General features: G+C 41.1%; 1 protein-coding gene across 4 annotated transcripts in view; it reads left to right on the top strand.

Moving 5' to 3' along the window:
- The first annotated feature begins 10392 nt into the window (after positions 1-10392).
- The window catches only part of COL20A1 (collagen type XX alpha 1 chain), a 113421-nt gene continuing 99339 nt past the window's right edge, over positions 10393-24474 (top strand). Inside the window, exons 1-3 of one of the 4 annotated variants that reach the window (XM_075176696.1) lie at positions 10393-10471; positions 12927-12975; positions 13480-13565. In XM_075176696.1, the coding sequence (XP_075032797.1) occupies positions 13490-13565 (76 nt within the window). In that variant the 5' untranslated portion in view covers positions 10393-10471; positions 12927-12975; positions 13480-13489. The remainder of the gene's footprint in view (positions 10472-12926; positions 12976-13479; positions 13566-24474) is intronic. The other 3 variants (XM_075176699.1, XM_075176695.1, XM_075176700.1) reach the window with 3 other exon arrangements.

The following is a 24474-nucleotide window of genomic DNA, read 5'->3' as shown; positions in this document are numbered from 1 at the left end:
AGGGCCCCCAACATTCCAGGATCCAGACAAACCGCAACTAAAGAAGCCAGCAGCCACAGGTGGTGAAAGTGACAAAAACAGGTAGGGGAGAGCAGGATAGTCTGTAAAATGTTCTGATTCTAGTGGAATATTTGGTGACTGTTTTGCGCAATCTAAGGAGCAGGTCAAGACTGTGTACTCTTTATATACACACTGCATTCTTTATATACTACACTATGGTGCTAGCTGTCTTTCGTGGGCTGACCATTTCCCCTCTAGTGACTACCTTCTATGATGGCTGGCCACACCCCCTCTGGTGGGTCCCTAGCGTTGCAGTCCCCTGGTGGACCCTTCATGCGTCAGTCCGACACTGATGTCCTCCCTCTTCCCCATGTCATTAACCAACCTTTACCACAGAATAACAGAGAGAGAATGAGTATGGTAAAAAAAAAAAAAAAATAGACCACAGCTTTATGAAATTTGTTTTAGAACATGAACTAGTGCTGTTTGCGAGAAACCATAAAGGAGCCTTTCTCCAATGAAAACAGGAATGTGTGCCGGAATTAAATATTAAAAAACATTGATAAATAGGTCCCCCATAGTCATACTCTACTCGATAAACAACTTAATTTAAACTGTGCTACCCTATATAACTGTGAGAGATTGCTGCTTGTAGGGAAAAGGGAGAGGCATCCATAACTCTTCCAATTATATATTGTACTCAAAAATACTGAAATCGCAAATGGCAAGTAATAAATGTTCTAAGTGTTTTGTGTGTAGATCAGTGTGACTGGATGTTATATCAGAAATGTGTAATGAACCACAACAGGCCACGAAAAATAACAAATGATATAAATCAACACTTTATAATTCAATTTGTTCCATAGAGGAACTAGTCTATAGGAAGCAAGAAAATTTACAGTTAAAGTTTCTCTTTAGGACCCCTTGGTGACTGATACATGAATATCACCTGTATTTCGTAGTTATGAAAAGATGTAGAACTAGTCTTTTTAATGAAGATCTTAGTTACTTTGGTTATTCAAAACAAAATTTGTATAATCAGATATATCTCACAAAAATTAATTGATCATAATCAGTTACCCAAAAGGTCCACAGGTTGAGGTGAAAATTGTGTGTTTTGATATTATCAAACAAAATCAATTAGTGATATGACGTAGCAAAAAACACACATAGATATTAAGATGTTTATGCATAAAGCTTAATTGATAATAAGCAGTAGCCAATAATATAAAGTATGAAGCATAAAATATGTACTTTGTTAAATGGTATGATGGAAAACATTTACCCTCACACAAATAAAGAAGTTGATTTCCATTATTGTTTATGTGGAGTTGAAAAATGATCAAATAAACATTATTCATTTAAATAAGTGTAAGTAAAAAAACATTCTATTTAAGCTATAAAACTATTTTTTGTGTAAACTTTTTCTTACAGGTTTTCAAAGAAAGATAAAGCATATAATAATAACAACCCTGCCACTGTCGCCTGCCGCTGAGCTAATGTCATCTGTCACAAACACGCTCCCATCTGCCGTGACTTTGGTGGTGTTTGCTGTATTTGGTCAAACGATTCCAGGCCACAGTCTCTCCTTACCTATCACACAGGTTATAAACCTACTGAATCGCCCCCAAACAGCGCTCACATCTCACACACTTCAGGTTTGCCACCACCTATTGAATACGGGCAATAGGACCCCAATTGTCACGGGCACTAGGAGTCTTTACCCAGGGATCACCAGGTGATGGACTTACCAGAGCAGTATAGATGGTAATATGGTACTCTGGTAGCGGGGTGATCACGGAACAGGAGACAGCAGATGGTAGAGAATGCTCGTGGAAAGTCTATGACTAGCAGCACTGGTAATATATAGGTAATAGTACACGAGGAACTGAATGGACAATGGAAACGTGAGGGTAGTCAGTGGTCTGCGGTAGCAAGTTGTACCACTGCTATAGTGAGGAGGAATGTCCAGAAGCAACGAGGAGGGGATGAGAGTCAGCGGTCTGCGTTAGCAAGTTGTACCGCTGTCTAGGTGAAGGAATGGAATCCAGGTGGAGGTATCTGGGAAAGTCAGTGGTCTGCATTAGCAAGTTGTACCACTGCTATAGTGAAAGGATACTGGAACAGGTGACTCAGGGAACAGGGAACAGTGGTCTGCCTCTAGCAAGTTGTACCACTGAATATATAAGTGAGGAGGAGCACGGGGAGAGAAATGTAATGCAGAGTATACACGGGCACACTGAGCTTGATCCCACGATGATATGCACAATATATAAATGACTGAACAGCACTGCACAATAATACAAAGTCACAGGAACTATCCAGGCAAAAGGTAACACAGTCAAATGATGGCAATAGTCTCAGCGGATAGTAAACTCCAGAGGAGAACAACTCAGTCCAGCAAGATATGCAATACACCAACACAGTCAATGAGAAGTATGCATACCGTGGTTCAGGAGCAGGCTGTCAGACAGGAGTGCAGAGATACCTGAACGGCTGGAGGCCGGCAGGATGCGAAGTCCCAGGAGGGTAGAAGCGGTAATCAAGTAGGTGCAGCGCACAGGTAGGTAGACCAGCAGAGATAGGAACAAATACTCAGGAAGCAGTAGTATATAGAACTGGACACCTGGAGGACACTGAAGAGTAGAGATGGTCTAGACGAGATGAAAGCAGCGAGGCGTTGATCCGTTGCAGACTGGCGAGTTGACACAGGTAGGAACACTGTAGAAGCACGGAGAGCGGATCAGCTGGCTGCAGACAGGAGTAGAACTGAAGGGTAGCGGCAAGCAGGACACTGCAGGTACAGGAGGTAGCGGATAGGAATCAGCAGATGCAGTCACGATGAAACCCGGGAGAGTTGAGATGAGCTGGAACTGTTGAGCACGAAGGCAGCGGATAGGAATCAGCTAATACAGTCACGATGAAACACAGGAGAGTTGAAGTGAGTTGATAACTGTAGTGCACGGAGGCAGCGGATAGGAATCAGCTAATACAGTCACGATGAAACACAGGAGAGTTGAAGTGAGTTGATAACTGTAGTGCACGGAGGCAGCGGATAGGAATCAGCTAATACAGTCACGATGAAACACAGGAGAGTTGAAGTGGTCTGGAAACCACAGGAGAGTTGAAGTGGTCTGGAAACCACAGGAATCAGCAGAGCTGAATACACGAGGAAACACAGGAACACCTTCAGAGGCTCATGAGAAATGAGACTCCAAGATCAGGCAACGAGGTATGGAACTCAGGTGCTTTAAATAGGGAGTGTTGCCTGATCAGCCAATTAACTAAAAGGAACAGGTACTGAAGGTTTGAAAGGGCTGCGCATGCGCAGACCCTCAGGATGGTGGACGGCCACAGTTCCTAAACACACGGGAGGAAGCACTCACAGTCTGGTGAGTGACACCAATATACTGTCCCACACTGGAACACAAGGCTTCTAACTGCTCACAGACTAACAAGACCCACACCAGCGAGCAAAGGGTTAACTCTTCACACCTCCAGACTGTTACACAAATGTAAATGCAAGCACACACTAAGCTTGTTAATCAAATGTATCAACAAATCACACAATGGCATTCAACTTGGTTGAGTTATTTCTTCTTAACAGGCTAATGGATTCGTTAGAGTATCAAGGACGCAACATATTAAATTATAGATTTAATATACAAAAGTAAAGGGCATTCAGATATAAAAAATAATTAATAAACAATTAATAGATTGACATAACATACACAAGCAAAACAGTTTAAAATAAAAAGGATTAGATTCAGAGTATAACTTGCATCAAAGTGGTATATTCTGGCTAAGGGAATTTGGCTTGAAAGATGGACAGCTTATCAATGTGAATTGATTTACCAAAGTCTGACAATTTGCTGTACCATTTTCATGTTGCCTTATTTACTAACCAATTCTACTATGTGACCTAACTTTTCTGTGAAACGTCACACAGATCCAAATTTATCATTAATAAATTCCCTATGAACTGGTCTATCTTTTGATATCAAACAAGCTCAGATACAGTGTAATCGTAGAGCTTATATTTATTTCCTTAACTTCTCTGTGGGGCAGAATTCTTAATTTGAAATAGAAGTTGCCCTTCATCATGCTATTGAGGAATATGTAGTTGATCACTACTTTTATTGATTTTAAGTAGCATATTTTAAAACTGAATTCTATTTGTCTATATAAAGTATAGCCAAGTTAGCAGATGGGCTCTGTGATCCAGACACCATGCTGAGCAGTCCCTAAAAGTCTATTCAGGTGCCAAACTCCATCGCAGGCCAGACTATATCTCAGAGCAGGGGCTCTTTAAAGTTGCCACAGATGACACTCCTATCTTCTCACACTGGACTGTGCAAAGCCATCAAATCAGACTCTCTGTCTTCACATTTTGCTCTTTAATAGCTCAATTTATAAATGGATTAATTTGATATAACATATTTACATATGATTGCATATGATTTTAGGCCTTATCCCCCCCAATTATGTGATTGTAAGTTCTCTCTGTTCATAACATCATCCATTTCCATAAAGGAAATTTTGGAGAACCACTCGGTGATGGTTGGAGGAGAGGAGGATCGCCAATTAGTCGGTATCCCAGCTTTAGGTGTTTTAAAAGGATTTTTTTATATTTAGAGAAAGGTATTTTTGCCCAATTCAGGAGCCAAAACAGCGGATCATTAAGAACATCTTCTCCAAGGATCACACTAGAAAGATGTAAAACATTGTCCCTGAAGGGCTTTAACGATAAGTGGGTTGCCTTATTCTTTAAGGCATCTTTAACATAAATTTGAGACTCCTATGTTCCCCTTACTCAGGGTATCAGTATATCTGTATCATCTAGAGAGCAATTTAAATTGAGTTTCAACTGCACAAATGTTTGAAGAACTAGTGTGTGACATCTGATAGATCTTTTTCTACCTCACCAATGTCGTGTCTAAGGTCTCTTTCCCAGGTTTTAGTATACTACAGTAAATGGACAAGTATAAGTTTGTATAATTTGAAAATTGAATGAGAGGGATTGTAGGGCTAGAGCATCATCATCAACATTTATTTATATAGCGCCTGCAGATTGCGTAGCACCTTACAATTGAGAACAAACAGCAATTAAACAATACTGGTAATACATACTGATAAGTAAGATAGCCCTGCTCGCAAGCTTACAATCTATGGAACAATGGTTTGATACACAAAGGTAAGTGCTACATCATATTGAATATTTGCCCAGCTAGAATGCAAAGGTTATAAAGTATTTAGGGGGCTGTATGCTCTGTCACACAACTATGTTGATCAGAGGGTTGTTGTCTTGTGTTAACTGTGTAGAGGGTGGTAATAGGGTAACCTAGGGAGATTAAGAGGGTAGTAGAGGAATACTAGAACCTTGTCTGAAGAGGTGGGATTTCAGAGAAAACTTGAAGGTTTGAAAACTAGAGGAAAGTCTTGTTGTGCTAGGGAGTGAATTCCATAAAGTGGGTGCAGCCCGAAAAAAGTCCTGTAATCGAGAATGGGAGGAAGTGATGAGAGTGATGAGACAAAGATCTTGTGCAGAACGGAGTTGTCGAGTTGGGAGATATTTTGAGACAAGTGAGGAGATGTAGGTTGGTGCAATTTTGTTGATGGTCTCGTGTTGAATGAAGTATACAACACAACTCATTGCAGATGGAGCATGGCAGCTGAGTTCAAGAGTGCCACTTCTATCAGTGAAAAACAAGTGTGGTTGCAGTGTGTTAAAGAACAGAAATATTCACACTTACACAACCCAGTGATGAAGTGGTAATGTAGAAGTGGCAGTATGGAAAATTTAAGGGGTGACCCATCAGCCAGCCTGGCTATAGGTTTTTCATAGGGTTGGTGAGTGCACCAAAGACAATATTCACCAGGGCTTAGCTTGGTCTAGAACCAGCTCTCTATGTATATATAAGTTTACTCATTTATGCCACATACAAAATATGTTACAAATTTAATCTCCACGTAGGGTTGCGTTCTTCTTTAATAGGTATGTTTTGAAAGTGGATTTGAAGCAAAGTTGCCAAATGTCAGTACATTTACTGCTTGCTAAAATAAAGTAATGTTTTCATCCATGTCATTCAAAATCTGGCATTTTTCTATCTGTACTATACTGAGTTTAAAAGTACTAAACAAACAGTTATGGGACAAGATGTTCCTGATAGTACTTATCCTCATTACCTTCACTGATCCTTCTTCTTCCCTAGATACTATTACTAGTGTTACTTTTTCAGCAACAGTGTTTCATTAAACAAAGCTGCCTATTAGTGAATTTGCCGGGAAAATAAATATTTACAAGGGTTGGTTACCAAGATTTATAAATTCATAAGGATGTACTTTGACTCAGGGGGTAAATGTATTAAAAGTGAGATTTTCACAAATTGCTGATAATGGGATTAAAGGCAAGTTTTGCCTTTAATCATTTTGCTGCTTTAAATTTAGCTGGCAATGTTGCCGACTATCAGCGATTTGTGAAAATCTTCCTTTAATACATTTACCCCCATGAGTAAACACATATTGTGCAAACTGTATTCACAAATAGGTCCTGTATTGTACACTCTTAAGGGATAGTGACAAGCAATCAGCTCAATTCCTTTGTAGCACCCTCTGACACACTCTCTTCATTTGATTCAACAAATTAAGAGGAAGTTTCTACTCTCTCTCATCATCCTACTCTACCGCCTGTCCTCTTGATCCCATTCACTCACAAATTGGTATGTCCCTGTCTCCTGTGCTCATTCCCCCTCTAACTAAAATCTGTAATCTATCTCTTTCTACTGGTATTTTTCCATCACTATTCAAGCATGCAGTGATTACTCCCATTTAAAAAAAACAGAATTCTGACCCTAACTCTCTCGTAAATTACCGCCCCATCTCCCAGCTCCCATGCCCCTCCAAGCTTCTTGAGAGAATAGCCTACATTCGCCTCACACACTTTCTTACAGCAAACAACCTATTGGATCCTCTTCAGTCAGGCTTTCACTCTCAACACTCCACAGAGACTGCGCTGACCAAGGTTGTCAATGATTTGATCGCAGCAAAAAATAATAACCATTACTCTCTTCTAAATCTCCTGGATCTCTCTGCTGCATTTGACACTGTTGACCACTCTCTCCTCATACAAACGCTACAATCCCTGGGTCTTGAAGGCACTGTCCTATCCTGGTTCTCATCCTACCTATCTAATCGCTCTTTGGGGTGTATTCAATTGTTCATCCGGACCTCAGAAAAACTTGCGCTCTAAAACTATTACCGTTAATACGGTAATATTGAGCGTAAATACCGTTCATATGGTAACTTACTCGCTGAATTTCAGGGAGCTGCGAGCTGAAATTCAGCGAGTAGTTACCGTATTCACGGTAATAGTTTTAGAGCGCAAGTTTTTCTGCGGTCCCGACGAACAATTGAATACCCCCCTTTCAGTGTTAATTTTTCTGGATCTACCTCTGCTCCGCTTCCTTTATCAGTTGGAGTACCACAAGGCTCAGTCTTAGGTCCTATTCTCTATCTACACCACTTCTCTTGGAAAACTAATAAGCTCCTTTGGATTTCAGTGTCATCTCTATGCGGATGATCACAAATCTATCTATCCTCTCCTGATCTTTCACCATCTGTGCTGTCTCGCGTTACTGACTGTCTTTCTGCCATTTCATTTTGGATGTCTTCTCACCAACTCAAACTCAATCTTTCAAAAACTGTATTAATAATATTCTCACCCAAAAACAGAAGCTTCCTGCCTGACATTTCTATTTCTGTTGATAACATGACCATAAATCCCACCCTGCAAGCTCGTTGCCTAGGTGTAATCCTTGATTCACAACTGTTGTTTGTTCCCCACATTGGTTACCCTAGTGGTAATGTCATCCCTGCATGCTGGGACTTAGGGGGGATGAAAATACATGTTACACCCCTGCTTGTGTGAAACCCTGCTGGTGCTGCATTTACTTGGGGTGCCATGATGTAGTGCCGTGCCCCCTACACTGAGCCCCCTCCTCTTTAAATCTGGCTGTGGTGTGAGCGTGGCATCCACGACCAGAGGGCCCCTTAATACATGGGTGCTTACCACAGCTTGTGTGGAATGGACACTAGTGGTGGTGCAGTGCAATATTACAAAAGAAATGTTGGGGTCGCCAGACCATCTCAGGATAAAAAGAAAACTTTTATTTACACTTTATCTCTTGGATGATCAGCTTAATGGCCACAATGGCATAAAGTCATATGCACGCCAAACTCTTCCAGCACATTACTTCAGCAGACATTAACACTACGGGGCAGATTCAGCTAGGATTTGCGCCTGCGATTACGTGCGGCTGCAAGGGTACTAGTACCGCAACATTGCAAAAATCTGCGATGTTGCGGTACCTTAATGACACTTTACTCGCGCAGCCGCAAATCCTAATTGAATATGGCCCTATAAATACACTTCTTTACTATGCCTACACATTTCTTAATTAATTTGATTGCATACCCAGGGTTGCATACCCAGGGTTGCTGGGTGCAGTAGTTCCACACATTCTGAAATACACTTTGCACTCACGGGCAGGTACCTGCAAACAATGGATACAATTCAGAGGTTCTTGCACTCTCCCCATAACCCAGGTTGACAACATCCCACTATCCAGGGATTCTCCTTGTCTTGGTGTATACCATTCCATTCCCTCCTACTTAAAGTCCCACTACTGCTGGCCAAGCTGTTGCTTTCCACATGACATCCCATTATCCAGAACCCTTATTTACTTGGGAACCACGTTGCTGCTGTGCAGTTAACTGGATGGCAATATGTTATCCATATGTTATCCATGCAGACATCGCACAACAGCCCAGTAGCCAGTGACTCTGTCTCTCCTGATGACACTATCTTGCAACTACAGGATTCTTTTTCTAACTCACTGTGGAGACTCCTTCCCTCTAGAATAGCCACACTGCCTAGTTGCAGTGACTCCCCCTAACAATATGGGGGCACTTTCCAAGGGGACTCTCATAAGTGGAACCTCTTCCCTTAATCCAGCCCCAGCTGTTAGCCATACTGCCTCTGCAGCAATCCACCTAATGGTATGGGGGCACTCTCCCAGGGGACTCATTATAGGATCCTCTCTCACGCCCTGTGTCTTCCCACACACACACATTCAATCCTCATAAGATATCTATCAGTGAATTCTTGCCTCTTATCCAGGCAATCTCTTCCAGGCAATTTTCCTCCAAAGGCTCTCCTCTCTTTTGGGGCCTTTATTTGTTGGAGACTCTCCCCTTCTTGTCCATATGCAGTTCTCATGTACTCTTTCAGTGGCGGAACCACCATTGCTGCGGCAAGTGCGGTGCACTGGGCACCATGGAGATAATGGGGCCCGCTGCATGGCAGATGCAGAGGGTTGGAACTAACGAGGGCCCCGGTTCCCTCCTCCCTGCTTCCCTGCACCGGGTCCCACAGCTCACTAGTTCCGCCTCTGCAGTATTCCCCTGCTCATACTACCCTCTCTGGGGCTACTTGATGATTGTGGCCTCTGTCCCCTTGATGAGTTCATCAAATGTGCCTCGCAGCATACACTGCACACCCCCTCTTTTGCTGAACACCCAGGATCTCCCTCCTTTCTCCTGGGTCCCAGCTACAATATGGCAGAACACTCTACTTGTGGGGAGACCAGATTCCCCTACTGCTGGCTCCTGCGTCCCGCACTGTTGGCCACACCCCCACCAATAACACGGCATCCCACATCCCACATCATCGTATGAGACCTCCTACAGCATCTCACCTGCTGTCACCAGGGTGCAGGGCCACACTGTAGTGCAGACAGGTGTTGCACTTGTACTCAAGTTTCAAAATCCAAATGTATATGCCAGTTTACAGGTTACACTCCAAGCCTGTATATTTGTGCAATTCTCTCTCTCTCTCTCTCTCTCTCTCTCTCTCTCGATACAGAAGTAGGTATGTGCCTTGCAGACAAGACAAACATTGAAAATCTAAAAATAAAATATTCTTTACTAACAATTTAATACAAATGTACTGACATTTTTACTGACGCATTACTTAAGTAAATCTAAAATGTTTTTTGTGTTAGTTTTAAAAAAAATCTTTGTGTTTACAAGAAAGGGGACTCCGAGACTGAAAATAGAGGACTCATTCAGACTCCAAACCACTGGGGTGGTGAATACAATATGAAATGTAGTACTTTTAGAGGTAGTCTTATTTTTTTTTTTTATTAATTTTATTTTTTTCATACTGACAGGCAAACATTTAACTGTTTTTAAATTTACTGACGTTCAGCAATCTTCTATATGGGTATAGTGTTGTGTAGTATTTGTGGGTGTGTATTCTAGTGTGACTGTTGGGAAGATTATTTTCAGGGCTGGGCAGTGGGTGGTATCAGGATAAAAAGTCTCATCTCTCTAATATCCCACAGACACAGAGCTGAGACCCTCCTCATATTATGTAGTGATTGGGACACTCAGAAGACGCTGACACCGGTGGGTGAGTTTCCTGGATAAACCTATGCAATCATCTGCTGCAGCATTGATAAGGAGGGTGGAAGAGCTTTCAGTGGGGTGGGGGATTATACCTGAGGCTAAATATCTCATTTCAGGCACTGTAAGAGAAATTACTGTATGCTGTTTAACTTGAAGCATTGAACTATGACTGAAAAAATTCAAAGAGAAATTGTTGTGTCCTTCAAATGTTGGGACACCATAAAGACATAGTTGCTCTCATTGTAAAAGAAATTCCAGGAACAATTTGCTGCTGAGGAGATGCATGTAAGCACGTTACCTTCCGATCAGGCTCAATGCACCTTGGTTGTACAGTAATCTCTATTACGACATCGTTATTCAACTTTTTTTTATATTGGGACATTTTTTGTCTTTTAAAAACTCCTGTTAGATAGTAATAAAACCTACAGAATAAGTGTAGTGAGAATTGCATCACATTTACAGAATTAGATTTATTTTGCTGTGGAGTTGTTAAATGTTGATAAATAACGACATTTATAGGGACTAACATTTCCAGGGACAATACATTAAAACATGGGACTGTCCTTGGAAATTAGGAACAATTGACAGCTATGCATATAGGTCCTGGAGCACAAATTCAGTGACATATATTTAGATTTTATCATCAGATTCAATATTTTTAGATAGTGATGTCTAGACTCTAGAGCCCACGATCACAGGTGTAAGATGCTGTCTGCCTGCACCACTCACCAGAGGAGACATGTGATCACTGGGTTCCGCTCCCAGCAGCAGCGTGTTATCACAGGTACAGATCAGCACCCCATGTATACTGATAACTGTTCATGTCAGTTCCACTATGCGATTACAATCTATGTCCCAGACAAAACAACATTTTACCACTATTTACTGTAAGGTAGGAAACCTGTGCTAATTAAAGAGACAGAATGAAGTTTGAAAGATGTATGCTTAGACGTTTATATCCTATTTTAGTCTATCCATCTGTATTCTATCCACTTTTCTTGTTCTGTATTCTGGGTCTTTACCAGTTTTTGTTCTTATGTTGTATGTGTGGACAATTACTCTTGTTCTGCAAGTTGGATATCACTTTTAGCATCTCTATGTATGCATGAAGATCTGTACAGTACAATTTCTCTTATTCTATATGCTGTATGTAATTCTCTCAGAATTTCCTCTTATTTATGAATTAAGACGTGCAGAGTAAGAAGTCTCTTAATCTATATGCCGGATATGATTCTCAGCATCACTTGCAGTTTTATATTGACAAGTACATAGTACTACTTCTCTTTCTCTGTATGCTGGATACAATTTTTTATTAGACATTATCACTCAGACTGTATGGTCATGAAACACCATACTTCCTCCGTTATTGAGAATGCCAGATGCAATGCTTATTAACTGATTGATATATATATATATATATATATATATATATATATATATATATCAATTACAATTTATTTATTTTGATGAATGCTAGATGCAATTGTTGTTATCTGATTGTATGCTGTATGTATGGACAACTGCACAGTGCCACTTCCCTTTTTCTGATGGCTGCATGTAATTCTCATGATATGCCTTTATTCTGAATACTGTTTATTCCACTATTCATGTAATGTTGTGAGTTAGTACCCTTTATGTGTATATATGTGAGTAGTATATGCAGGGCTGCCATCAGAAACTGTGGGGTCCAGTACTAATTAATCTGGCGGGCCCCCCCTCCCCATACATGTGCCCCCCTCCCCATACATGTGCACCACTCCCCATACATGTGCACCCCTTCCCATACATGTGCACCCCTTTATCTTTGCCATACATGCGCCCCCTATCCCTCATCACAGTACATTCCCCCCCACTCCCTCATCACAATAAATGTTCCCCTCCCCCCAAAGTAAATGTCCCCCTCTCCCCTCCCCACAATCACAGTAAATGTCCCCCTCTCCCCTCTCCACCGCACAGTTAATGTTAAAAAAAGGGGAGGCACGGTCGGTGACTGCGGGACCCGGACAGTCCAGGGAGTCTGGACAGACGGAGAGATCTGTCCGGGCCCCCTAGTCTGTCCGAGCCCCTCACAGCAGTAGTGGCCGTACCCCCCTTATGGCGGCCCTGAGTATATGTACACATGCTCAACTGTGCTTCAAAATTATGTCCAAATGATGGCAGGAATGCTGTTAATTCATAGCATAGTTGCCTACTCTCCCGGAATGTCTGGGAGACTCCTGCATTTCTAGGAGCAGCACGGTGGCTTAGTGGTTAGCACTTCTGCCTCACAGCACTGGGGTCATGAGTTCGATTCCCGACCATGGCCTTATCTGTGAGGAGTTTGTATGCTCTCTCCCTGTGTTTGCGTGGGTTTCCTCCAGGTGATCTGGTTTCCTCCCACACTCCAAAAAAACATACTGGTAGTTTAATGGCTGCTAACAAATTGACCCTAGTCTCTCCCTCTCTCTCTCTCTCGGCAGGGACCGATGTAAATGAGTTCTCTGTACAGTGGCGCTATAAAAGTAACAGGTGATAATGAGTTCTTCTACTCTCTCTGGAGAACAGTGTTACCTCCCGCATCTAGCTCAATTCTCTTGTGAAGTGAATGGGGGTGGTGACTAATGACGCAATTCACAATGTCTTCCTAGCACCATTCCCGGTTCTATTATCCTGCAAATCGTGCCATTTAAGTAGAGGGGGGCATGGCCTAATGATGCTATCCGCATGGCCACGCCCTTCAGGTCTCCCTTCTGGGAGATCTATATATCATCTTATTCAGTGCAAAGTACATTTAGCTGCTTAATATTAACCTATATATGTGTGCTTTATATAAAGTTATCATTATTCTGGCACATTATGTGTTTTTTGTGTTGTACGATGTATGTTAAAGAGCAGGATATCAGGTTGTGTGTTTTAATCATTTCTACTTTACAGTAAAGTTTTTAAAAAACTTTCTACCTTTCAAGCACTTATGAGATTTCCAGTATGTCTTCTTCTTCTTATCTGACTGTCTCATTCCATCTGTCCTCACAGATCAGTAACCATGAGACTCCGCTCTTCCCCTCTGCTCCTGTCCTTGGTGATTTTAAACCAGGTTGTCAGCAGTCATCAGACTCCAGGTACGAAAAGCCTTCAGCAGGGGCCCTTAGGCCTGAGTTTTCCTGTGTCGGAGACATCTAAAAATGTGAATGTTTTGGACTGTTGTGCAATGTCTCAATGGAAGCTCCAATACATAATATTAATTAATTATAATATGACCTTTGACGAAGACAGCCTTCAGCTTGCCATCTATTACTGGAGTATATCTTCCACAATGCTTAGCTTCAGCAAGAATTGAAGAAACGCAGGATTAATATCTTTCAATGCTGTAATCAGAGAAGTTAATATAAAATATATAATGTACTTAATGCTGTTCAGGATCTGGTGATATTCACCATCTTAGATTAAACTTAGATTAATAGCTAACTCAGCTTTATGGAATGTTTAAAATCGTATTCCCCATCATCTAACAAGAATTTATTCTAATACCTACCACCACATAACCCCTTCATTTCTCTAATTAAAGGTACCAGTTTTTGCCTACGCTATCATCAAGTTAGTTGATGGTTGTAGTTTTGGTACCTTCAACTGAAACATTATAATAGTTGTTTGGGGGTATTAGAAAAAAAATACTTGTTAGCCTAAACATATCACTAAAACTAAGGTTAGCCAACAATGCTTCCAATGTAGACACATTTTGCTATCTGCTTCTATGGCTCAGCATTCCCATTGCACCTGCAATGCATCCCCCACCTCTCCATGATGTCAAGTCAAGTCAAAGCACTGATTACTTCCCCATTTCTTAATTTTTTTTCACTCATTAAGGCATTAATTAGCTCAGAAAAGTAATAGAACAACAGATATATTTATAATTCAAGAGTCATAATTCATAATTAGTGCATAATTAAAATAATTCCTGCCCATAAACATGTCTTTTATTTGTCCGTGAAGCACATGTTCTGCCCATGTAAAATAAAGGTACTCACTCCAGCCTCCTCCACAGACTGTTCAAGAGCTGGTACCTGTCTGTAAGCTCGGCACAGCGAGGTGCAATGGTAGGAAGTTGGACTTCACCTCTGGGAGGACCATCCAACGCATCGGTGCAAAACCAAAATGTTTTGTAGTGCAGAACTGGTATAATTTGTAAATGACCCTGGGGGAGGGGAAGCCATTTTTTAGGTTGAATCAGTGTTCATGCAGCTGAAAGCTTTACTAGCATTGATTGACATTAATGAGGAATGAAGTGAAGTGCCTCTGTGTTTTAATTGTTTGCTAGTGAAACAGCAACCTGTATCTTCACGATTTGCTTGGAAGACAAATTCAGTAATATTACATAAACACAGTGTGTCTGATTCATTGAGGAAAGTAAAGCAAAAAAAAATTAACTTTGCACCTTGGCAAAACCATGTTGCATTGGAGGGGGAGGTACATTTAAAATGTAGGGACAGATTGATAGTTGGGGTAGGGCATGTCCTAGATCAACTTTACACTTCAGTGTAAAAACAAAGCTACCAAGTATTTGTGTGCTACATGAAAAACAGGCAGTATTTAGCTTATGTGCAAAATAATAAACTAGTTTTCACCCCTTGCATTGTAACATGTTTTTTTAAAGGAGAAAACGTACTAATTTTTTTGCCTTACTTTCCTTTTTGAATCAAGCCCAGTGTGCATATATCTATAACTGTACTAAAGGTAAAGTGCATTTGTTCACATTATTCTTAAGTGTCTCTCACCGTTTGACATGTTAGTAGGTATATGTCTGTGACACCTATGTGTACTTTATAGAGATGCTCAATTTTTTAAAAGTGTCTTTCAATCATGGTTCATCAAATCTGATATAAAGTTTGAAAATTAGCTGGAAATTCTTGAACTTTAAATTAGGGATGAGCGGGCTCGGATTCTCGCAATCCGAATACCCCCGAACAGTGCGGATCCGAGCCCGATCCGAGCACTGTTCGGGGATTCCCGCCGACTGCAAAACAGAAAACGAGGCTTACCGTCATAATCCCGCCGTCGTATCTTGCGAGATCCGGATTCTTCATATTCCCCGCTTGCCACCACCATCTTCACTCGGGCATTGATCAGGGAAGAGGGAGGGTGTGTTAGGTGTCCTCTGTCCTGCTCTTTCTCGTGGTGCTGTCCTGTGCTGTGTCCTACTCAGTCCAGTGGTGCTGTGTCCTGTGCTCTGTCCTGCTGAGTTCAGTGGTGCTGTGTCCTGTGCTCTGTCCTGCTGAGTCCAGTGGTGCTGTGTCCTGTGCTCTGTCCTGCTGAGTCCAGTGGTGCTGTGTCCTGTGCTCTGTCCTGCTCAGTCCATTGGTGCTGTGTCCTGTGATCTGTCCTGCTAAGTCCATTGGTACTGCAATATAACTACGTTCACTGTTCCTGCAGTATATAAGTCCATTGGTACTGCAATATAACTACATTCACTGTTCCTGCAGTATATAAATTAGGGATGTGCACCGGCGACTTTTGAGGTCTCGTGTTTTGTGTTTTGGATCCGGATTTTCGTTATTTTTGAGGTTCGGATTTGTCTCGCAAAACACTTGACGAAAGGTCTCGGTTCGGATTTAAGGTATTGGATTCGGATTTTTTTTGAAAAAAACATAAAAAGTTTAAAAATCAAGTTTTTGGGCTTATTTTCACTCCTAGGCTATTATTAACCTCAATAACATTCAATAACAAGCATTTCCACTAATTTACAGTGTATTCTGAACACCTCACAATATAGTTATTAGTCCAAAACGTTGCAACAAGGTATCTTTCTGGACTGCGTAGAGGAGTGGGTCACCACAATATATATTAAAAACCCTGAACTTTTATGATTCGCACCAATAATTGTACCTGGACTGCGTAGAGGAGTGGGTCACCACAATATATTAAAAACCCTGAACTTTTATGAATCGCACCAATAAATGTACCTGGACTGCGTAGAGGAGTGGGTCACCACAATATATATAATAAGAAAACCATCAACTGGTTTGATTCGCACCAATAAATGTACCTGGACTGCGTAGAGGAGTGGGTCACCACAATATATTAAAAACCCTGAACTTTTATGAATCGCACCAATAAATGTACCTGGACTGCGTAGAGGAGTGGGTCACCACAATATATATAATAAGAAAACCATCAACTTGTTTGATTCGCACCAATAAATGTACCTGGACTGCGTAGAGGAGTGGGTCACCACAATATCTTAAAAACCCTGAACTTTTATGAATCGCACCAATAAATGTACCTGGACTGCGTAGAGGAGTGGGTCACCACAATATATATAATAAGAAAACCATCAACTTGTTTGATTCGCACCAATAAATGTACCTGGACTGCGTAGAGGAGTGGGTCACCACAATATATTAAAAACCCTGAACTTTTATGAATCGCACCAATAAATGTACCTGGACTGCGTAGAGGAGTGGGTCACCACAATATATATAATAAGAAAACCATCAACTGGTTTGATTCGCACCAATAAATGTACCTGGACTGCGTAGAGGAGTGGGTCACCACAATATATTAAAAACCCTGAACTTTTATGAATCGCACCAATAAATGTACCTGGACTGCGTAGAGGAGTGGGTCACCACAATATATATAATAAGAAAACCATCAACTTGTTTGATTCGCACCAATAAATGTACCTGGACTGCGTAGAGGAGTGGGTCACCACAATATCTTAAAAACCCTGAACTTTTATGAATCGCACCAATAAATGTACCTGGACTGCGTAGAGGAGTGGGTCACCACAATATATATAATAAGAAAACCATCAACTTGTTTGATTCGCACCAATAAATGTACCTGGACTGCGTAGAGGAGTGGGTCACCACAATATATTAAAAACCCTGAACTTTTATGAATCGCACCAATAAATGTACCTGGACTGCGTAGAGGAGTGGGTCACCACAATATCTTAAAAACCCTGAACTTTTATGAATCGCACCAATAAATGTACCTGGACTGCGTAGAGGAGTGGGTCACCACAATATATATAATAAGAAAACCATCAACTTGTTTGATTCGCACCAATAAATGTACCTGGACTGCGTAGAGGAGTGGGTCACCACAATATATATAATAAGAAAACCATCAACTTGTTTGATTCGCACCAATAAATGTACCTGGACTGCGTAGAGGAGTGGGCACTGGGCACCACAATAAAATATATAAAAAACCTTCAACAGGTCTGCATTACACTACACATACGGCTGCTCCTCCATCCTCTCCATCATATACATGTTGGAGTTTTAGCATGTGACAACCTCTTGTTTTTGATAATGTCAGTGCATTTTGAATATTTTTCAATTTGCCCCACACCACTGAATGTACTTTATCTATGATACGCATCTATCTATCTTGACTGCGTAGTGTGGTGGCCCCGGTACACAATTTGGTACCGGGGCCACAATAAAATAAATACACCCTCCACGTGTCAGAATTCCACCAAACAAGTATCTGGACTGCGTAGTGGGGTGGCCCCGGTACCCAACTTGATACCGGGGCCACAATAAAATAAATACACCCTCCACGTGTCAGAATTCCACCAAACAAGTATCTGGACTGCGTAGTGGGGTGGCCCCGGTACCCAACTTGATACCGGGGCCACAATAAAATAAATACACCCTCCACGTGTCAGAATTCCACCAAACAAGTATCTGGACTGCGTAGTGGGGTGGCCCCGGTACCCAACTTGATACCGGGGCCACAATAAAATAAATACACCCTCCACGTGTCAGAATTCCACCAAACAAGTATCTGGACTGCGTAGTGGGGTGGCCCCGGTACCCAACTTGATACCGGGGCCACAATACCTCCTCCAAACATGCTACAGACAATTCGTCATTGAGATCCCATTAAGTATGTTAAAGACAGACAGGGTCCAAGTGTTATTAGTTGACTTTGTAAAGAAAAAAACTGTCCCTGTTGCACATAGTCGTGCAATGAAGACTTACTTTTTCATTTAAAGGCACGATCTTTCAAGTGTAGTGTTTGTAAGTCTAAGTCATATTATACTTTTGGTAAAATTGGTTTTTTTTGTTCCTCTTTATGTTAATTAATTAGTAATAGAATTAAAGTAGGAAATAGAATTAAATAGAATTAAAGTAGGAAATAGAGTGGTATAGAGTTGTAGTGTGGTATAGATAGAGTGGTCCACACAATATAATAATAAAACCCTCAACTGGTCTGAATTCCACCAAACAAGTATCTTGACTGCGTAGTGTGGTGGCCCCGGTACACAATTTGGTACCGAGGCCACAATATAATTTAAAAACCCTCCACGTGTCGGAATTCCACCAAACAAGTATCTGGACTGCATAGTGGGGTGGCCCCGGTACCCAATTTGATACCGGGGCCACATTACCTCCTCCAATTTCCAAGTGTAGTGTTTATAACATCTTAACACTACACTAATTCTAGCACGTCAAAACCTCTTGTTTTAAATAATGAAAACTTTTCAGCCGTTATATAATCTAGAATATAAATAGAAATTGAGAAATGCAATTTGGTATCTGTCTGCATCATAATCATCAACATCCTCCTCAGCGCCAGCTACATCAATATCCTCCTCCCAGTGCACAACATTCACACCTTCATTAGCCAAATCTGTAACTGGACTGTGGGTGATCCTTCCAGCATATGCAGAGGGCGTGCTGCAAATGCTGGATGGAGTCACCTCTTCCCGTACAGTGATGGGAAGGTCAGGGTTCACAACCAACAACACCCTTGGACTCGCCTTGGGGATTTGTGATGTCATCTGTTTAGAAGGCAGAGTTCTTTGCTGTTTTGTTGTTGTTGCTGACAGCATAACTCTCTTAAATTTTTTGTAGGGGGGGGAGGAGGGCTTTGATCCTTGGGTGAAGTTGGACCACTAGTCATGAACACGGGACAGGGCCTAAGCCGTTCCTTGCCACTACTTGTCGTAATTGGCATATTGCCAACTTTACGTTTCTCCTCAGATGATTTTAAGTTTCTTTTTTTGCTGTTTTTTGAGAACTTGGGCTTTTAGGATTTTACATGCCCTGTACTAGGAGATTGGGCATCGTGCTTGCCAGACGACGTTGATGGCATTTCATCGTCTATGTCATGACTAGTGGCAGCAGCTTCAGCATTAGGAGGAAGTGGGTCTTGATCTTTCCCTACTTTATCCTCCAAATTTTTGCTCTCCATTATATGTAGCACAAGATACTGCAGAATGTGTGAACTTGGTAATATTGCAGTACCAATGGACTTATAATGCTGGATTGGTTTTACAAATTTGGTTATAATTATTATATATATTTTTTTTTTTTTAAATTTTTTATTTTTTTTTACTTTTTTTTTATTTTTTACAAACTTGGGAATAATGGGGAAATAACTATGCCCTTAGAAGCACAGAGCACAGGACACAGCACCACTGGACTGAACAGGACACGGCACAGGACCCAGCAGCACTACGGAACTCAGCAGGACAGAGCACAGGACACAGCACCACTGGACTGATACTGCAGAATGTGTAAACTTTGTAATATTGCAGTACCACTGGACTTTTACTGCTGAATGTGTGAACTTGGTAATATTGCAGTACCAATGGACTTATAATGCTGGATTGGTTTTGCAAATTTGGTTATAATTATTATATATTTTTTTTTTTTTTTAATTTTTTTATTTTTTTTTACTTTTTTTTTATTTTTTACAAACTTGGGAATAATGGGGAAATAACTATGCCCTTAGAAGCACAGAGCACAGGACACAGCACCACTGGACTGAACAGGACACGGCACAGGACCCAGCAGCACTACGGAACTCAGCAGGACAGAGCACAGGACACAGCACCACTGGACTGATACTGCAGAATGTGTAAACTTTGTAATATTGCAGTACCACTGGACTTTTACTGCTGAATGTGTGAACTTGGTAATATTGCAGTACCAATGGGCTTATACTGCAGGATTGGTTGTGAAAATTTTGTGGTAATTAAAAAATATTAAAGTAGTTTTTGGTATTTTATAAAAAAAACTTTTTTTTATTTTTTTAAACACAGGGGAATATTGGGGAAATAACTATGCCCTTAGAAGCACAGAGCACAGGACACAGCACCACTGGACTGAACAGGACACAGCACAGGACCCAGCAGCACCACTGACCTCAGAAGGACAGAGCACAGCACACAGCACCACTGGACTGATACTGCAGAACACAGCACAGCACAGCACAGCACAGCACTAAACAGCACAGAACTAAACAGCACAGAACTAAACAGCACAGAGGACCACCTAACACACCCTCCCTCTACCCTGATCAATGCCCGAGTGAAGATGGCGGCGACTAGCGGGGAATTTATAGGATCCGAGTATCGCGAGATCCGACAACGGGATTATGAGTCAGAGCCTCAGTTTCACTTTTGAATTTGGCGCCAATACCCGGATCTGTCTCGGATCCGACTCGGATCCGCAACGTTCGGGTGGGCTCGGATTTCAGAAATCCGAGCGCGCTCATCCCTAATATAAATCCATTGGTACTGCAATATAACTATGTTCACTGTTCCTGCAGTATATAAGTCCATTGGTACTGCAATATAACTACGTTCACTGTTCCTGCAGTATACAAGTATATTGGTACTGCAATATAACTACGTTCACTGTTCCTGCAGTATATAAGTCCATTGGTACTGCAATATAACTACGTTCACTGTTCCTGCAGTATATAAGTCCATTGGTACTGCAATATAACTACGTTCACTGTTCCTGCAGTATATAAGTCCATTGGTACTGCAATATAACTACGTTCACTGTTCCTGCAGTATATAAGTCCATTGGTACTGCAATATAACTACGTTCACTGTTCCTGCAGTATATAAGTCCATTGGTACTGTCACTGAAATGATTGGTTTGTTAAAGTGCGCATGTCCTATTTCACCAACACAAGGGTGGGTGGGAGGGCCCAAGGACAATTCCATCATGCACCTCTTTTTTTGGCATTATGTTCTCTTTGGGGCCTAGTTTTTCAAACTGCCATCCTGTCTGCCACTTCAGTGCCACTCCTAGATGGGCCACGTGTTTGTGCCGCCCACTTGTATCGCTTACCTTAGTCATCCAGCTACCTTGATGCAACCTTTTGGCCTAAAAACAATATTGTGAGGTGTGAGGTGTTCAGAATAGACTGGAAATGAGTGAAAATTAATGTTATTGAGGTTAATAATAGCGTAGGAGTGAAAACAAACAAAAAAACAGAATTTTATTAGTTTTTATGCTTTTTTAAAAAAAAATCAGAACCCAAAACCCAAAACCCAAAACCTTGAGGAGGGTGTTTTGGCAAAACACATTAGAACCCAAAACCTTAAGGTAACCAGAACCCAAAACCCAAAACCCCAAACCCCAAAAGTGGCCGGTGCACATCCCTACTTTAAATAAACTAAAAAGTATGAGCTAAATTTCAGTAAGGAGAATGCTCGAACTTGGTTGACCATTCTCGAACATGTTCGACTATCAATGTGAACATTGAACTCGAACACACCAATGTTTGCTGTTCTAATTAAAATGTATCCATTTAAGCTCCAACAGGCATCTCTTTAGTACATTTTTTAAGCAAACTTAGATGTGCATGGCAAACACGAGCCGCAAACTTCAAACTGTAAATTGGAATCCACATATGTTTACAAATGTGTTTCAAACCAGATTTTTTTCCAGTGAAAATTGTTTAGCTCACAATACTTATACTCCCGTAAGTGACCCGACTTATTCACTTTATTAACAAAATGCATTGGAATAGCTTCCAGTCACTGTTTAACTGTTTTGGAACCTAAAAGAAAGTAGTGGATTTTAGGCCTGAGCAAATTCCAGATTACATGGGATCCCAGGATTATCATTTAAAAATTATGGGCATACTTGCCTACTCTCCCGGAGCGTCTGTGACACCTCCGAATTTCGGGGAATCCTCCCGGACCCCTGGGAGCGTAGGTCACCCTCGCAGATCCAGCCCCTTCTCTTGTAAAGAGGGAGGACAGCAACTCGCCTGGTGGGTCCTTATGATGCAATTCATTGGGTCATCATACACCATCCCCGCTGCGCAACGATGTCATCACACCCCTGCACTTGCCCTTTGGACCTCTAAGTTCCAAAAAAGTAGTCAAGTGATTATGGGAGATCTTTATATGCCAGATTTAAATGCTTCTTTTTGAGGCAGACTAAAACGCTTGTTTATTTCCATGCCCTGTGATTTTCAGCATCCTCTGGTCATTCAATGTGCTACAATTAGACACACGGACAGCTATTTCCTGACACATTCTTAGGCTGTGTCTGCAGTAACTTGGAAGTGTTTCTGAGGAGAGGCATTTGGACCTGTGAATGTCACACTGTTTCAGACCTCTGAGACTGGGTAAAAGCCCAGCTGTGAAACAGCGTGTGTCTAAGTGTGAGATGGAGATGAGCCCTTTAATTGTTCTCCACAGACAGGCTGTCCTTGTTCTTCTGCTGAGGGGGAATCTCTGTTCTAAGTGGGCACAGAGCGGAAGTCCTCTGGTGGGGATCTGAGTGTTATTAACTGTGCTTCAAAATAAAATAAATTAGGAAAGGGCAGATGATAAGGCAATATCTCCATTTATCAGAATATAGGAGGTGAATCTATCAAAATACTTGTTTTGTCACTGCATAAGCCTGTCTTATTTCTATGTCTAATAATGATTAACAATACAATAACTGTTTCTTCTAATGTTCAGTACACTAATACAAATGTTTATGCTAGTTTGAATAAGGGATGATAAGAATGTTGTCGCATCAGACAGAGGACTTTGGTCCACTACTGTATAATATAAATTATACTATCATTTATTATACTTTTAGATGAGATATTACTGTATACAAGTAGGGTCTCCCGGCGTTGCATGGGTCTGATTTGTAATGTGTAGCACTTTTTATGTATTAGCAAATTATTTGGTAAATAGACCAAATGTGCTATTTAGAAAAAAAAAATTGTTGCTCTGTGGTGTTGTCGTTATGTCGTGTTGTCGCAAGGTTTCCTTCCAGCAATCAAACAATTGTTTACAACCCAAAAATGATGTTTTCAATATCTGTCGCTTTGTCACATTGTGGTCTAATAGGTTTAATGTGGCCTTACTTTTTCGATACTAAATAAGTATGCAAGATTTGGCAGCTTACCTTGAGAGCTGTGGAAGATATTACTCAACAAAACAAACAAACAAACATATATATATATATATATATATATATATATATATATAATAAACCATCATGATGAATGCTAGTTGCCAAGTGCCATTGCGTCATGCACAAATCTCTAGAAAATGATTTCCTGTTTTGTATCTACTTAAGGAGATTTCCCCTTTGGGGGAAAGAATGCCAGGTTCTGATTGGATGAGTGCTGCAGCCATTCGAACAGAAAGGACTAAAGAGACAATGGCACTGGTCCCATGGGGGTAGAGAAAGGCTGTGTATTTGTGCATAGAAGAGTCCTGAAACTTAACATTGTACAGCCATGGTCAAAAGTTTTGAGAATGACACAAGTATTGGTTTTCACAAAGTTTGCTGCTTCATTGTTTTTAGACCTTTCGTCAGATGTATAATGTTGGTATAATGGAGTAAAATTAGAAGGACTTCATATGTGTCAAAGGCTTTTATTGACAATTACATTAAGTTTATGCAAAGAGTCAATATTTGCAGTGTTGATCCTTCTTTTTGAAGACCTCTGCAATTCGCCCTGACATGCTGTCAATCAACTTCTGGACCTCATACTGACTGATGGCTGCCCAATCTTGCCTAATCAATGCTTGGAGTTTGTCAGAATTTGTGGGTTTTTGTTTGTCCACCCGCTTCTTGAGGATTGACCGACAGAGGAAGAATAATGATTTCAAGCACCACCTTCCTTGTAAAGCTTACAGTCTGTTATTCTAATTCAATCAGCATGTCATAGTGATCTCCAGCCTTGTCCTCGTCAACACTCTCAGCTGTGTTATTGAGAGAATCATTGACCTGATGTCAGCGGGTCCTTTTGTGG

This window comes from Mixophyes fleayi, chromosome 6 (assembly GCF_038048845.1).
Source record: "Mixophyes fleayi isolate aMixFle1 chromosome 6, aMixFle1.hap1, whole genome shotgun sequence".
Classification (NCBI taxonomy): Eukaryota; Metazoa; Chordata; class Amphibia; order Anura; family Limnodynastidae; genus Mixophyes; species Mixophyes fleayi.
The sequence above is the reverse complement of the archived record's forward strand: the minus strand, read 5'-3'. Positions and strand labels throughout refer to the sequence as shown.